At 49.8% G+C, this 17,016-nt stretch overlaps 1 protein-coding gene across 3 annotated transcripts in view; it reads right to left on the bottom strand.

Moving 5' to 3' along the window:
* sgsm3 (small G protein signaling modulator 3) overlaps positions 1 to 17,016 on the bottom strand; it is a 66,918-nt gene that overhangs the window by 13,800 nt on the left and 36,102 nt on the right. For all 3 annotated transcript variants that reach the window (XM_069909756.1, XM_069909757.1, XM_069909758.1), the window contains 6 exons: positions 16,573 to 16,668; positions 13,317 to 13,448; positions 10,202 to 10,256; positions 8,832 to 8,962; positions 7,811 to 7,966; positions 6,665 to 6,719 (listed from right to left, as the gene is read on the bottom strand). In XM_069909756.1, the coding sequence (XP_069765857.1) occupies positions 6,665 to 6,719; positions 7,811 to 7,966; positions 8,832 to 8,962; positions 10,202 to 10,256; positions 13,317 to 13,448; positions 16,573 to 16,668 (625 nt within the window). The remainder of the gene's footprint in view (positions 1 to 6,664; positions 6,720 to 7,810; positions 7,967 to 8,831; positions 8,963 to 10,201; positions 10,257 to 13,316; positions 13,449 to 16,572; positions 16,669 to 17,016) is intronic.

Consider the following 17,016-nt stretch of genomic DNA (forward strand, 5'->3'; position numbering starts at 1 on the left):
AGACATGGGTGAGGCCTCATGGAGCATTAGGACCAGTTCTGGGCTCATCGTTTAAGAAAGGACATGCTGACGTTGGAGAGGGTTCAGAGGAGGTTCACAGGGATGATTCTGGGAATGAAAGGGTTATCATATGAGGAGCGTTTGATGGTTCTTGGCCTGTACTCGTTGGAACTTAGGAGAATGAGGAGGGGTCTCATCGAAACATTTTGAATGTTGCAAGGCGTGGGCAGAGTAGATGTGGAAAGGTGGGAGAGTCGAGGAGTCAGGATTGAAGGGCGTCCACTTAGAACAGAGATGCAGAGGAATTTCTTCAGCCAGAGGGTGAATCTGTGGAATTTGTTGCCACAGGCGGTTGTGGAGGCCTGATCAATGGGTGTATTAAGGCAGAGATTGATTGGTTCTTGATTAGCCAGGGCATCAAAGAGAATTTTTCAAATTTAATTTAGACGTACAGCACAGTAACAGGCCCTTCCAGCCTCTAGGTCCGTGCCGCCCAATTACACCCAATTAACCTACCAACCCTAAATGTTTTCAAAAGGTGGGAGGAAACCAGAGCCCCCAGAGGAAACCCACACGGAATCAGGGAGAAGGTACAAACTCCTCACAGGCAGTGCGGGATTCAAACCCGGGCCGCTTTCACTGTTGCACTAACTGCTACGCCAACCATGCCATGGCCAGTTGATCCTGGTCTGTCAGTTCAAGAAACTGGTTACCCATTGACTCCAATGTCAGCCAAGGGAGGTGGGCCGTGCAACACTGGCCACGAGATTAAAGCAGGAACAAAGTCAAACTGGTGACAGAGGCTTCACAGGTAAGGTTTGCCTCTCCAAAAAGCAAAGGAGTGTTGTGAGGAGATAACCCCATGCCAATTATTTGCTTTAAAATAATCACCCTGTTTATGTCAGCCCCAAATATCACCATGTGAAGTGTTCAGCACAAGTGCGCACTTCCTATGCAGGTTACAAACTCTCTACAGGTCGGGCACCATCTTCACCAGCTCAAAGACGAAGGGGACTTCCACCTGACATGCCAACTCCATCCCCCCCTCTCCACTCTCTCTCTCTCCACAGATGCTGCCTGACCTGCTGAGTGTTTTGTAGTCAGAGTTATAGCACAGAAACAGGCCCTTCAGCCCGACTGGCCCCCTGCTGACCTAGATGCCTCCTTGAGCTGGTCCCACTTGCCTGCGTTTGGCCCACATCTCTCTAAACCTTTCCGCTCGACGTCCCTGGACAAACGTCTTTTAAATGTTGCCATTGTCCCCACCTCTGTCACTTCCTCCGACGCTTGTTCACACACCCACCACGCTCTGTGTGAAAACATTCCCCTCAGGACCCCGTTCCTCTCTCACTACAAACTGACGCCCTCTCGTTTTCGACTCCCCTCCCCTGGGAGAAGACTATGATTATTCACCTTTTTAACATCCCCACATGACCCCCCTCCCCCCACTCCCTCAGCCCCAGAGCTGCAGGAAGAAGCGTTTCTAGCACTTTCTGTTTATATTTTCAGCATGTGCAGATTTTTTGATTCTCTAGGAATTCAGATCAGAGAGACCACAGAGAATAAAAAGAACTTTTGGAATGTAGCCCTGGGATTAAACTGTCCTTGCAATACCCAAATGTGACTGAATGAAGGTCTGATTGAGCAACTAATATCCCACATGCAAGGTCCTCAGAGAAGGGTAAAGTGATGGGGGGGGGGGGGGGTGGGCAGGGGGTGACAGTACTAATTAGGGAAGGTTTTGCAGGGGCTGGAGAAAATCATGTCCTTGAGAAGCTATTGGAATGAGAGGAGAGGCAGAGTGGGAGAGAAGGGGAAGAGGGGCGAGAGAGGCAGATGGGGGAAGAGGGATGAGAGAGGGAGGAGGGAGGAGAGGGGCAGAGAGAGGCAGAAGGGGGAGGGGGAAGAGGGGCAGAAGGTGGTGGGGGGGGAGAAACAAATCTTCATACATGTAGAAATTTCCATCAACTGTGGCAGTGGCTGGAGATTTCAGTCACCGAATTCGGACACCTGCCGACACTTTGCTCACACCTTGATGAAGGGCTCAAGCGCGAAACGACGATTCTGTATCTTTATCTTTGCTACGTAAAGGACACGTTTGACCTGCTGAGTTTCTCCAGCATCGTGTTTTTATTACAACTCGTTTATGGTGGGGATACTTGACCATTTAGAAGGAAGCTGAATGTAAAACTTCTGGTTGTGTTTGGGGGTAACTTCCAGCAATGGTGCAATGCCAAGCAGTCAAAATAAATAACATGAAGTCTCTGGGGGGAGCCCGGGAGTGGAGGTGTCTGGAGCAACTCCAAGGTCCTGACAATATAGAAGAGAGAATTATTAAGTCTTGAAAACTTCTCCAGGTGGACCGTGGGGAGCATTCTGACTGGTCGCGTCACTGCCTGGTACGGAGTTGCCAACGCTCAGGACAGGAGAAAACTCCAGAGGGCTGTGAACTCATCCTGCGCCATCATGGGGACCAGACTTCACTCCATCGAGGACATCTGCAAGAGGCGGTGTCTCAAGAAAGCAGCCTCTATCCTCAAGGACCCCCACCACCCAGCCCGTGCCCTCTTCACTCTGCTCCCATCGGGAAGGAGTCTGAAGATGAACACCCAGTGGCACAAGGACAGCTTCCTCCCCTCCGCCATCAGTGACTCAGGGACACTGCCTCACTCTTTCCTGTTTTCTTGCACTATTTATTGATTGTTGAAATGCAATGTATCTGTCTTCTTTGGCTTGGCTTCGCGGACGAAGATTTATGGAGGGGGTAAAAAGTCCACGTCAGCTGCAGGCTCGTTTGTGGCTGACCAGTCCGATGCGGGACAGGCAGACACGATTGCAGCGGTTGCAAGGGAAAATTGGTTGGTTGGGGTTGGGTGTTGGGTTTTTCCTCCTTTGCCTTTTGTCAGTGAGGTGGGCTCTGCGGTCTTCTTCAAAGGAGGCTGCTGCCCGCCAAACTGTGAGGCGCCAAGATGCACGGTTTGAGGCGTTATCAGCCCACTGGCGCCAATGTATCTGTAATGCTACCACAAAACAACAAATTTTGTGACATGTTCATGAGAATAAATTCTGATCGAGTTGTGCTCAATGATTAATTGAGATTGATTGGACACTGAATGGGGAATATGGGAAAGAACCACACCAGTTTATCTGTTGTCCTGTGTAAATATGAACTTTGTAGCTGGTGGTATTTCGAGTCCTGGTGGAGGTGAAGGCTGTGGCAGGCCGTCTATGGTATCATAACTTTTTAAAGCTAATAGAACACTACAGCACAGAAACAGGCCCTTCAGCCCTTCTTGTCTGTACCAAACTATTTTTTTGTCTGGTCCCACTGACCTCCCCCCAGTCCATATCCCTCTATAACTCTCCCATCAATGTACCTGTCCAAATTTTTCTTAAATACAAAAATTGAGCCCACATTCACCCCTTCAGCTGGCAGCTCGGCCCACACTCATCTCGAAGCCTCTGCCTTTGAGTTAATTTCTGTCTCACGTGGTAAGTGACAACAATTGGCTTAGTGGGAGGAGAGGTGGCAGAAGACATTTCACACGTGCTTCTGATAAAAGAGGAGGCAGTAAATGGAACCGGGACCTCAAGAGGGGCAGAATGTGGCGGAGGGAGGGTGGTCAGTACAGCGAGTGGGACCCTGGGATGCACGCTGAACCCTCTGGGGAACATTGGCGAGCTCACCCAAGGCCTGGTTTATGCCATACTCGTGGAAGGATGCGTCAGCCCCAGAGAGGATGCGGAAATAGTTACACAAGTAAGTCTGCAGACGCTTGTGGCCAAGTACAATACACAAACGTGCTGGAGAGACTCAGCAAGGCACCATCACCCATTGCAGTCAACGTTTTGGGCTGGGGTTAAAAAAAACAGGCAGGTGCCAGAATAAAATGATGGGTGGGTGGGTGGGTGAGAGGGAGGACAGTACAGGGGGAGAACCTCGAGGAGGGTAGAGGAGAAAATAGCTGAGAAGTGATGAGGGGAGAGGAATAGAGAGGGAAGGGTGTGGGGTCGAGAGGAAAGCAGAGGGAAAGAGAGAGATCACCATTTTCCCAGGGTAATAAATGCTGGCCTTAGCAACAAGGGAATTTAAAACTGAAGGAGAATAATCTGAAGGGCATTGGGGAAGGGCAGGGAGGAGAGGTGATGGGTCTGCTCCACTGGCAGCTGCGGAGCTGGGAAGTGTTGTTGGTGCTCAGTGCTACCACCTGCTGGACACTTCTGGCGTGTCAGGACCAACAAGGATTTCTCCCTTGGGTGACTGCCTTGTGGACACCGCTCTGTGTATGGGTCCTAGTGGTTTTCAAACCTTTTCTTTCCGCTCACATACCACCTTAAGTGGTCCCTCACTAATCACAGAGCACCCATGGCATAGGGATTATCTCAGGTGGTATGTGAGTGGAAAGAAAAAGCTTGCAACCCAAGGGTCTGGACTGAACTTCCCGTCACCAATCATTTCCACTCCCCCAACTGTTCCTACAAAGGCCCGTCTTTCCTCAGCCTCTAGCTTTGTCAGGCTAAACATGAGGAACACCACCATTAAACTGAAAAGCAGAATCCAGCCATTCAGCCCATCGAGTCCTGCCCGCTGTTCTCTCATGGCTGATTTGCTATCCTTTTCAACCCCCATTCGCCTGCCTTCTTCCCGTAATCCTGATCAAGAACGTATCTACCTCTGATTTAAACATCCCCAATGGCTTGGCCTCCGCAGCCATCTGTGGCCACATGTTCCACAGATTCACTCGCTCCAGGCAAAGAAATGTCTCCTCATCCCTGTTCTGAAGGGACATTTTTGGATTCTGAGACTGTGCCTTCTGGTCCCAGACCACCCCACCCCACATCCTCTCCATGTCCACTCAATCCAGGCCTTTCAGTATTCAATAGGTTTCAATGATGTCCCCCTTCACTTTATAATTAAAAAAAAATTTAAACATACAGCACGGGAACAGGCCCTTCCAGCCCACGAGTCCCTGCCACCCAATTACACCCAAATAACCCACACCCCCAGGTCCGTTTCGAGCGGTGGGAGGAAACCGGGACCCGGGGGGGGGGGGGGGGAAACCAATGCAGACACAGGGAGAAGGTATAAAACTCCATGGGATTCGAATGCTGGACCCGATTGCTGGCGCTGGAACAGTGTGGCACTAATCGCGCCGTTCTTCTGAACCCCCCAATGGGTGCAGTCCCAGAGTTATCAAACACTTCTCAAATCTCATTCAGGGATTGTTGTGGTGAATCTCCTCTGGACCCTCTCCAATGCCGAGACACGCTTCCTTAGATAAGGGCCCCCACAAGGCTCCAAGAGTCTTAATAAAGCATCAACGTTACATCTGTGTTCTACCTGCACGTTAACGCATCATATTCCTCCTGTACAGCCTTTACCCCTCCCTCATACGAGACCACTGCTTCCTTCTTTACCCACCCCTGTATGTACATTTTTTTCCCCCTCTCCTCCCTGCTGGTTTCTCCACCTCCCACACCCTCTCGACCCCTCCCCCAGATTCTTTCCACCCCCTTCCCTCTAGTCTCGATAGAGGGTCCCTACCCGATATGTTGACGGACTAGCTTTCCCCCACGGATGCCGCTTGACCTGCTGACTCCCTCTAGCCCTACATCGTCTGGTCGATCATTCCCGTCTGTCCACACTGTAGAGTGACAGGCAGGCGTCAGCTCTGAGTGAAACACAAGGGCCTGCAGACACTGTGATTACAGTAAAAACACAGAAATACCAGAGGAACTCAGTAGGAGTGACCTTGAGGAAGGGCTCAGGCCTGAAACAATGGTAATATATCTGCAGAGACTGTGGTTGAAGTAAAAACACAACGCTGGAGAAACTCAGGTCCTTTAAGCAGCAAAGATAAAGATACATCACCAATGTTTCGGGCCTGAGCCCTCCCCACCACCCCCCCCCCCCCAATCAGGGTAAGAGCAAAATGTCAGCAGGCATCCGGGAAGAAAATGGCAGGGAGGGGTGGGGGAGGAGCCCAGTCTCAAAGGCAGGAGGTAATAGGTGAATCAGGGAGGGAGGGCACACCAGCAAACGGGGGGGAGGGGGATGGCTCTGTGAATGGAGAGGGAAGGGGGTGGAGAACTGGAGGAGAGGAGAGAATGGGAAGTAGGCCAGGAGAAACCAGAGAAGTCGACATGATCCGGCTGGAGATGTTGCTCCTCCAATTAACGGGTTGGACAGTACACGAGGCCATGGACAGACAAGTCAGTGCAGGAGTGGGGCGCAGAATTGAAGTGGTCGGCCACTGGGAGATCCCCATCTCTGATGCGGACAGAACGAAGGTGCTCAGTGAAGAGGTCTCCCAGTCTGCGTCCAGTCTCCCCGATACGGAGAAGGCCACAACGGGAGCACCAGAGGCAGGAGGTGTCTCACAGTGAAGTGTTGCTTCACTTGGAAGGACTGATTGGGGCCCCAAATGGTGGGGAGGGAGGAGGTGTGGGAATAAGTGTGGCATTGCCTATGGTCACAGGGGAAGGTGCCAAGGAGTCACGGAGGGAGCAGTCCCTACGGAAGGGGGAGAGAGGGGAAGGTGTGTCTGGTGGCAGAAATTAGCTGGATGCTAATATATCTTTACCTCCTACGGACTCTACAGGAGTCAGCCTGAGACAGAATGATCCACTGAACCAGACTGAGGAGTGTTACAGGGACACATACCTCGCAGACCATTCAGCTCTCCTACCCAGCAGTGCTCATCCTTCTGAGAGATAATCTGAAAGGCACAAGAGGCCACATCAGTTCTGTGGAAGGAGAGGCTTCACAATTCACCAACATAAAACACTTCCAATTTAAAACAAACTGCATCAGAAGACAAGCTGCTTTGCGAACTGCGGTTCAGTCAGCATGAAAGTGCGCACGCAGGTGTGTACCCCTATCCTGCTGTGACCTCAGATCCACCACCTTCTCTCCCACCTTTATCATTGACACGAGGCTTTGCAATCAGTGCCCTACAGTGTACACCCACAACTGCACGGCCAAACGGTGCTCATAGATTCGCAGATGGCTCCGCCGTCTCGGGTAGGGTCTCGTGATAGCCCCAGATTCCATGTCGACTCCCATAGCATAGTGTGACGGAGCGCACCCCCCACTGTGAGGAGCTCACGAGGGAATCAGCTGTGGCCTCCATCCAATCACGAGGGATTCAGCTGTGGCCTCCAGCCTGCTCCGCTGTGCAATAATACCCAATGGGAGGTCCTTCGGCCCATCGAGCCCATGCTGGTTTTCCATACTAGCTTATCACTTCCATTGGTCTGCCCTTTCCCCAGAACCTCTGCAGCACCGATCCAAATCCTGATCGATTCTGTTTCCACTAGATTGGAACCGTTTTCTGTGTAAAAATGTTTCTGCTTACATCCCTCTATGGAACCATTCGACAAAGTCTTTTTGGACCTTCCTAGGAACATTTGTGTCCCAGAGTTGGACGTATTACCTCTGTTAAGTCGTAACCAGCATGTTGTTCATAACTACCCTGATCTTACACTCTACATATCACTGCTGGGATCTCACCTTTTACCAGTCCCCCTCTTAACAAGTCCCATCATTGTCAAGAGTATTGGGACCCATGTCTCTTCATTTCTCCCCGTGCTTTAGTCTGGACTATTTCTCCTCATTCTTCCTGCCAAGGGGTCTGAGTGCATGACCCATGCAAGGTGTTCTGTACATCTCGGGGCCCATCAGGGGACTTGTGCATCATAAAGCCTGTTAGGGGAACTGAGCGTCACGGGGCCCGTTAGGGGACCTGTACGTCACGGGGCCTGTTAGGGGACTTGTACTGCATGAGGTGGAGATGCATCTCACACCTACCGTGATGATGTCGTTTTTCCGAAATCCCAACTCATCGTCATCGTGCCGTTCGAAATCTAAGAGCGCCTTTGCTCTGCGTCGTCGGTTTCGGGAAACTGCCACATAGTTCTCATGGTCCTTCTGATGGCTCTCCATGGAGTAATCTGGCATCAGCTCCTGGTGAAGATGAGGCAGTTCAATTTCATTATCCCCTGACTGTACAACAGCTACAACCAGACGAAACAGCATTTCTCCACACCACGGTGCACACACGTACACACACAATTCACACCACACAGTATAAAATAAATATGTATAAATATTACTCAGTTACAGGACACTGTTCATCAGTCTCACAGCCTGTGAGAAGAAGCTATTCCCCAGCCTGCCCGTCCTGATTTTGATGCTCCTCTACCTCCTTCCTGATGGTAGATGCAGGATGGTAATTCTTTTGAGCCCTATTTAAGCATCGCTCCCAGTGAATGTTGTCGATAGAGGAAAGGAAGACCCCCAGGGATCTTCTCGGTCGTTTTGATGATTTTCTGTATTGACTTCCATCTGATGCTTTGCAGCTCCTGTCCCACAGTGATGCAGCCAGACCGGACGACGCTCTTGATTGCGCTGCAGTAAAACGCTACGGGGACTGGTAGCCTTGCCCTCCTTAAGAACGGTAGACATTTGGTTTGAACAGTCAGGCACAGTAACAAGTGAGTTGTTCTGGGAGGAATGGATTTGGGGATAAGAGGTGTGGACGCAATCAAAACCTGACAGTGTGTGATAAATGGAAATTAAACAAGTTACTTTAACTGCTTCATCATCCAGGTTCAACGGTGCAAGAGGCAGAAGACAGGCTGTGGATGTTGTCTACATGGACTTTAGTAAAGCCTTTGACAACATCCCACATGGGAGGTCAGTTCAGAAGGCTATTCAAGGAGAGGTTGTAAAGTGGATTCGAAATTAGAAAAGACAGCCCCCCTGCCCCCCCACCCACCGACAGGGGCCTAGATGGAGAAGAGTGGAGGTGGCTGTTAAATCGACTCACGATGCAGCAGTTTTTGGGATCCAGGCACTGAAAGTGCCGAGCAACTTGCAGGATGGCCTCCCGCAAGTCGGCCACCAATTCCGTCTGCTTGATGTTCTTCGCCTTCAGAGCCTCTGCATCCTCGTTGTCCCCTGTCAGCAAGAATAAGTAGGCACTGAATACCATGAACAAGCGTGAGGAGGGAGGAGAGAGTGTGGGGTGGGGGAAGATCATGCGAGTGTGAGGGACAGGGAAAGTGAGCAGCGACGGGCGGGAGAAGAGATCGTCAAGGGTGCGGAGGGAGTTAAAAATGACATTTAGTAATGTCTGTAGGGAGTTTGCAAGTTTTCCCTGCGTCTGTGTGGGTTTCCCACGGGTGCCCCAACATTCCAAACACTGACGGGGTTTGGAGATTAATAGGTCACACGGGTGCGCTTGGGTGTCGTGGGCCTGTTACCCAGCAGCATCTTTTCAATTTAAAAAATACTTCCTGGGGTAACATTTGTACATTTAGATCCGGGCAGAGGATGAGGCCATTCGGCCTATCAAATCTATCTCTATGCTGCAGTTTTCCAGTCTCCTTCCCTTCCAAAATCCTGGATTATTGCACATTCATTGATTTTTAAAAAAAATGTAATTGATCTCAATGTTTTGCAACTGTGTGATGCGCCACAAAACAACGAATTTTGTGACATGTCCACGACAATAAATTCAGATTTTTCTGCTGTGTGCGTCCACCCAATTCCTCAACTGATCGCACCTTCATCAGCCCTGCTCGCACCTTCATCAGCCCTGCCCCCACCTATCTCACGAAGGTTTCCTCTCAAATGCCCTCCTCTCCCCCCCCAACCACGATCCCGCGACCAACATCGGTGCAGTACCCAGACCACACTTGGTGCTGAGTGGGTTAACAGCGAGTCATAATGAGCAACAGAACTGCCCTGCTCTGCGCTTGGACATACAAATCCCAGCAGCCCATCTGCTTCACTAACCACTGCTCCTCTGATCTGCAGGTGGCATTGGTTTGGCAGTGCGGGAATGGGGCACAGAACTGATGTGGTTGGCCGCTGGAAGATCCCTGTTATTGTGGCCAACAGAGCAGATGGGCTCAGTGAAGTGATCGCCCAGTCTCTCTGACATAGAGGAGGCTGCCACAGGAAGGTGAGCCCTAGGCACGCTTTGCTTGTGTGTAATGCACTTGACCACAGTATCTGTGGATTTACGTTCAACATGCAGCATCAACGGGGGCAGAGAGATTGCAAGGCTGTGGGGAGAGCGTGGGGAAGTGGATGGGCCCGATCGCTCTTGCATCTCCGGATTTGACAGACGGAGATACTGGGATTTCCGGGACGTGCAAGTTTGCCTCTCAGAAGAGCAGAGAATGAACTTACCGAAAAGCAGGGCTCCCAGGCCAGACTTCCTGCGCTGAGATTGTCGCCGAATGATCTGGAAGTAAAGAGAAGAGAGTGAGAGTGAGCAGCAAAGCTGGCGCAACGTGTCCAGAGTTCGGCCCACGGCACGCAGGAACCAGCAGGTTTCCCCTTAATAGTTAATGAAACTGCTCCAGGCTGCTTCAGAGCCTCCCCAACAAGACAAATGGATCAACACAACATCAAAACATGAATGGTAAAAACAAACAACAGCAGGCATACGCAGGATACCCTGGCAAATTTCTACAGAGGTGAGGTGGAAAGTGCGCTGATCGGCTGCATCATGGTCTGGTATACGGACACCAGTACCCCTGAGTGTAAAGCCCTGCAAAAGGTAGTGGTCACAGCCCAGGACATCACAGGCAAAACCCTCCCCACCATCGAGAATATCTACAGGGAGCGCTGCCGTCAGAGAGCAGCAGCGATCATCAACAATCCACACCACCCAGTACACGCTCTGTTCTCACTGCTGCCATCGGGAAAGAGATCGAGGTGCCACAAGACTCGCCCCACCAGGTTCAGGAACAGCTGCTCCCCCTCCTCCATCAGACTCCTCAACGACAAACTCAATCATGGGCTCATTTAAAGGGCTCTGCCTTTTGAACCATTGATTTTATTTTTTTCTCTTTATTGCACAGTCAATTACATGTGCACAGTTTTTTTTTGCAATGCCAATGAGTGGTAATTCTGGCTGACCCGCAGAATAAAGTATGTGATGTCATGTATGTTCTCTGACAATAAATCTGAAAATCAGAGCCTGGATTGCACTCGATTACAAGAAGAACAGAGGCTGACAAGATAAATGGAGCAGGAATGCATGTGTAGGATCCCGCGTGAAAAAAGGTAACGGTAAATAATGGTCAATGTACCACAAGCTGCTTGCTTGGGTGGGACAACAAAGCCCACCTGGGACCCTCATCCACTGTAGCCAACAAAATCAAGTGTTAAATATCATGGAGGGAACAAATTTATGGCCTTTGTTTGGGATATGAGGAAAACCAATATAGCAAGTGCAAATAAGATCCCCCCATGCCTTAACCTGTGATCACATAGGATATCAGGGAAGGAAACAGTTGGAAAACTGTATCACTCTGGGCCATGAGTTTCCAGAGATCAATGAGAAGAAGGGAACACCCTGCCACAGGAACACCTGAAATTCTGAACCTAACGTCACCCCAAACAGCCCAACCTCTCACCAGATGCCGCTTTTATGCTCCTCTCTCCTGCTGTGTACCCCCTTCATTCCAACGAGACCACCCTCGCCCCTGAATGTCACTTGCCTTGTGGAGTGTAACAATCACCGTCTCACCCACCTGCTCTGAACTCATCACTTCCGGTCACCTGCTTGGCATGGTCTCCGACCTTATCGTTTCCCAACCCTGTACCCCCCCCCCCCCCCCCGTTTCTACCTCCTACCCAAAATCCACAAACCGGTCCCGGCAGACCCATCGTGACCGTGTGCTCCTGCCCCACCGAACTGGTCTCCGCTTACCACGACTCGGTTATGTCCCCCGGTCCAGTCCCTCCCCACCTACATCCTGGACACTTCACACGCCCTCCATCACTTCAACAACTTCCAGTTCCCTAAACTCAACTGCCTCATCTTCACCATGCAATTTCAGTCACTGTTCACCTCCATACCCCACATTTTGAAGGCCTCAAAACCTTTTGCTTCTTTCTGGACCATAGATCAGTCCAGTCCCCCTCCTCTGGCTGGCAGAACTTGTCCTCACCCTTCATAACTTCTCCTTTCACTCAGCCCACTACACTTTGAGGAAGGGCTCAGGCCCAAAAAGTCAGTTATAAATCTTTACCTCCCATGGACATTGCGAGACCTTCTGCATTTAAACTCCTTGCATTCCTGCGTTGCCACATGCTGCTCTACTATCAACCTGTCCTCTTCCCCCAGTGGGTGCTCTGTCCAAGACTCTCTCTGCCCCCAGTGCCCCATGCACGACTCTCTCTGTCCCCAGTGTGCTATGCTCGACTCTCTCTGCCCCAGTGTGCAATGCTCGACTCTCTCTGCCCCAGTGCATGACCCTCTCTGTCCTCAGTGCACGACCCACTGTCCTATGCATGACTCTGTCCCCAGTGCCCCATGCACGACTCTCTCTGTCCCCAGTGTACTATGCTCGACTCTCCCTGCCCCCAGTGCCCTGTACACGACCCTCTCTGTCCCCAGTGCCCTGTGCCCCCCGATTCTCTTCAGAGTAAGACACAAAAGTCTTCAAACACTGTGATTGTAGTAAACGCACAGAAATGCTGGAGGAACTCGGCAGGTCTCGCAGCGTCCATAGGAGGTAAAGATATATCACCAACGTTTCAGGTCTGAGCCCATCAAGGGTTAAGCAAAAAAAGGAAGATGTCAGAATAAAGACTCGTCTGGCCAGGGGTGGGGTCTTGGATATAAGAGAAGAGGTGAGAATTAATTTTGGCTCTGTGAAAGGAAACAGAGGGAAGAGAGAGAGCTGGACAAGGGCGATGAGGAAAAACTAGTCGTGGGTAGGTTGGATGGGGGGAGGGGAGTGGTTTAGTGGAAACCGGAGAGGTCAATGTTGATGCCATCTGGTTGGAGGGGGCCCAGACAGAAGATGAGATGTTGTTCCTTCAATTTGTGGGTGGTCTCAGTCTGGCAATGAATGCGACCATGTCAGCAAGGGTATGGGGTGGGAAGTTGTAATGGGTGGCCACTGGGAGATCCAGTGGCAGAGCCAAGGTGCTCAAACGAAGCAATCTCGCAGTCTGTGCCCTGTCTCTCCGATGTAGAGGACACCACAGTGGGGTCACCGAATGATTCTGTTTTCCCCATGTTATATGCCCCAATGACTCTCACACTGTCCCAAAGCCCTGTGCCCCTCATGGGCTCTCACTGCACCCAGTGTGCCCTCTCTGCCCCCAGTGCCCTCTGCCCCTGCTCGTCCCCTGCACCCTCTCAGCCCCCGTGCCCCTCACATCACACAGGTACAGTTTGCTCACACCTTCACAGCGTGATTGGGACTGTCCTCCCTGCACACTCGTGCTGGACCTCAAAGGAAACACATGGCCCAGGACTGAGTGAACAAATCTTGCAACTCACCTTTGAGAACCCTGCCAGTGTCGACTGGGAGTTGTTCAGCTGGCCTTGCTCTGCAATTAAGTAGGCCATGTGTTTGCTTCTCTGGGCTTCAATCATCGTGTCTGTCAATGACCCGGCAATCTTCATCGACTCCTGAAGAGAAACGGTCATTGTTAATTGCAGAAATCTGCAAAGTAGGGGGGGGGTGAAGTTTCAAAAGATCCATGAAAGAGCAGCTTCTTCATTGTTTCGAATAAGTTGGTTCTTTCCACATCTGCAAGACACTTTGTGCTTTAAGAAATCTACTACTAATGCATCTTGTACTTAAGAATTAGAACCAGAAAACAACCCAGCAGAGAAACAGGCCCTTTGGCCCATCTAGTCCATGCCAAACTATTTATTCCACGTTGCCCCAGGTCATAGCCCTCCATTCGCTCCCCCCCCCACTCCATCCATGGACCTGTCCAAATCTTCTCTTAAATTAGTGGTTCTTAACTCACATACCACCTTAAGTAATCCCTTACTAACCACAGAGCACCTATGGCATCCTAAGAAACACTAACTTAAATGTTGAAATTGAGCCTGCATTCACCACCTCAGCTGGCAGCTCTTTCAACACTCCCACTGCTCTTGGCATGAAGAAATTCCTCCTAATGTTTTCCTTGAATATTTCACCTTTCAACCTTCACCCATTGTCCTCGAGTTCTTGTCTCAGCCAACCTCAGTGGAAAAAGCCTGCTTACAGACAGCGCGGGATTCAAACCCAGATCGTTACTGTTCTACTAGCATTGAGTGCACTGCCCGATTACCTTTTTAAACGCATTTTTTATGTGACAAATGAAACCTTTGATTATTAAATTGCTACTTGTGACTTCCTTAATTCCAAATCAAACTTCAGGATTGAAGGGATTGACAGAGACGTAGAGGAATTTCTTTAGCCCGAGAACGACGAGCATCTGGTATCTGGGCGCTGGGTGTATTTCAGGCAGAGGTTGATAGGTATCTGAATTGCCAGGGTTATGGGGAGTGGGAGGGTGGATCAGCTTATAATAGAATGGCGGGGCAGACTCGACAGGCCGAATGGCCTACTTCTGCTCCTCCTTCATATGGTCTTTGTAATTAATTCCATATGGGCCACACAATGTGCTTTTAGGTTCTTATGTACTTCCTGTTTCACAATAACCGTCGCAATTTAATCCTGACTTTTCCACATTAACACACTGTATTTCATCGTTTATTTCCCTAATTTGTGTATGCATAAACCATTCGCCGTGATGCTGCTGCTCAGAGCATTCCCATCTTCACACTTTACTTTCCTGTTCCTGTAAATCACATTGTTGCATCATTACCAGTGAACTTAATTACAGTAAGTAATTTGATACAAGTATTAGCTGCAGAATTCACTGTGTTTAATCCATTAGCTGTGATTTATTATTACCCATTCTCCTTGATGCACTAAGATGCCTTTATTGTCATGAGACAATACAGTAAGAGAGAAGATGAAGTGAAGCAAAAGACAATCCCTTCAGGGTCACTGAGTGTCTGTGGATTCGCCCGCAGCCTCTGCAGCCCCACAGATCCCTGTTCGATCCATCGGCCACCCGAGCTCCAGACCCGAACCTCCGACACGATCAGGAAGCCTTCAGCGCCCGAGGCTCCTTCAGGAGCCTCTTCTTGCCCCTCCGTGCCCTTTTGAGTCCCGGTCGAGAGAACTGGTTCCTTGTCAAGAAAGGGGGAGGGTCTCACTGTTTCTGCAACCTCTTGTGGCCGCTGCCGAGTACAGGTGTCGCCAGCTTGGGCGCAGACCCCTGGTTACATGATTTCAGTTAAAAGCATAATCGGCTACTTTAACAGTACAGAGTTTGTATGGAGCCGCCAGCATTAGGCACGGGCAGTGAGTCCTTTGGAGTAGCGCTCTTTTCCGCTCCCTGCTCTCTCGGGTCCGCACCAGCTGCCGTTAGTGCTGTGCCACCTTAGTTTTTCAGTTTTATATCCTGACCTCACACCATCCCACCACTCCCTGCATGACGACGTTCCCCCTAATGTTCCCTTTAAACTCTTCCCCTTTCATCCTGAACACACTTACTCTGGTCTTTATCTCACCTAATCTCAGTGGATAAAGCCTGTTTGCATTTACTCGGCAGGGAAGATGTTCATGCTCAAGCACAGAGTTCAGGACTGACTTATAAAAAGAGCTTGGATATTTAAAAAAATTATATGGCCCCAGAGGACCATAAACCCAGCAGCAATAGATATTCACCAAGACAAATGGTTACTTAAACAAAAGTTGCTTTTAATTATCTTTAAACATGAAAATAGAATCAAACTTTAACTTATCACTATTAACCATATAACCACTTACAGCACAGAACAGGCCAGTTCGGCCCTACTAGTCCATGCCGTAGCAAATCCCCACCCTCCTAGTCCCACTGACCAGCACCCGGTCCATACCCCTCTAGTCCCCTCCTATCCATGTATCTATTGACGTACTTAACCTAACTTAACCCCCTACAACCAGTGAACTTGGAGGAATGAGATTGGACTGTGAACCAAGGAACTTTTCTGAACTTACACACACATTACACACACGTGCGCTTAGAATAAGAAGGGGGTTAAGTATGTCAATAGTGCTAAGTTAAAGTTTGATTCTATTTTCATGTTTAAAGATAATTAAAAGCAACTTTTGTTTAAGTAACTATTTGTCTTGGTGAATATCTATTGCTGCTAGGCTTTGGGGTCCTCTGGGCTGGTAACAACAGTGAATGGTCGAAGTCTTGCAGGGAGGGAAGTTCCTCCAGACAGGCTTTGGGAGTGAGCTGCCAGAGATGGTGGTAGGTGCAGGTGCACTAACACCATTTTAAAAAACCTTTCGATGGGCACTGACTCCCAGGCCCATCGAAGAACGAGGGGAAATTTGATAGAGGTATACAAAATTATGAGAGTCTTAAACAGAGTAAACGCGAGTAGGCTCTTTCCACTGAGCGTAGGTGAGCGGACATGGGTTAAGGGTGAAAAGGGAAAAGTTAGGGTGAACATGGGGGGGGGGGGGGCGGCGGAATTTGGACAGGTACCTGGATGGGAGGGTTATAGAAGGATATGGACTAGGTACAGGTTAGTGGGATTAGGCAAAATAACAGTTTGGCACAGATGAGAAGGGCCTGTTTTCTGTGCTGTAATGTTCTATGGTTCTACCAAATACTTAGCAGTCCCAAGGGTAGGGGTATAGTGCTGAGCAGCCCTGAGTGGGTCTGGCTGTAGGTTTCGTGTCACACTCTACCTTTATGAGAGTCTCGGCATCTTCGATCTGTGATGGAATGTCTGACAAGGTGTTGAAGATGGAAGCTGAATTTTCTGACTGGATGAGTTCCTCTTCCTGGGGGGAAAAAATGCAATGAATTTAAGTTCACAAAAGCACTTGTGCACACGCCCCACTCAACTCGGTGAAGATAGTTGTGGCTGAACATCAGATCCACAAACACGGACGTCTGCCACCCAGCCTCTGGCCTCTCCTTGTAGCCCTGGTGTTGGCTTCATTTCAGCTTCTAGTCGATGCTGATTCCATAACATCGATCAAGGATGAACTGTATTCTGTAACCATGACAACCATCCCAAATATTTGTAGATATAGAACCAAAGAGCAAAGTTCAAGCTCTTCAGCCCACAATGTCATGCAGGAGCTATATGTAAACCCTCCCTACCTTACCCTCCATTTTTCTTCCAT

The sequence above is a fragment of the Narcine bancroftii genome, chromosome 13 (genome assembly GCF_036971445.1).
Source record: "Narcine bancroftii isolate sNarBan1 chromosome 13, sNarBan1.hap1, whole genome shotgun sequence".
In the NCBI taxonomy this organism is placed as follows: Eukaryota; Metazoa; Chordata; class Chondrichthyes; order Torpediniformes; family Narcinidae; genus Narcine; species Narcine bancroftii.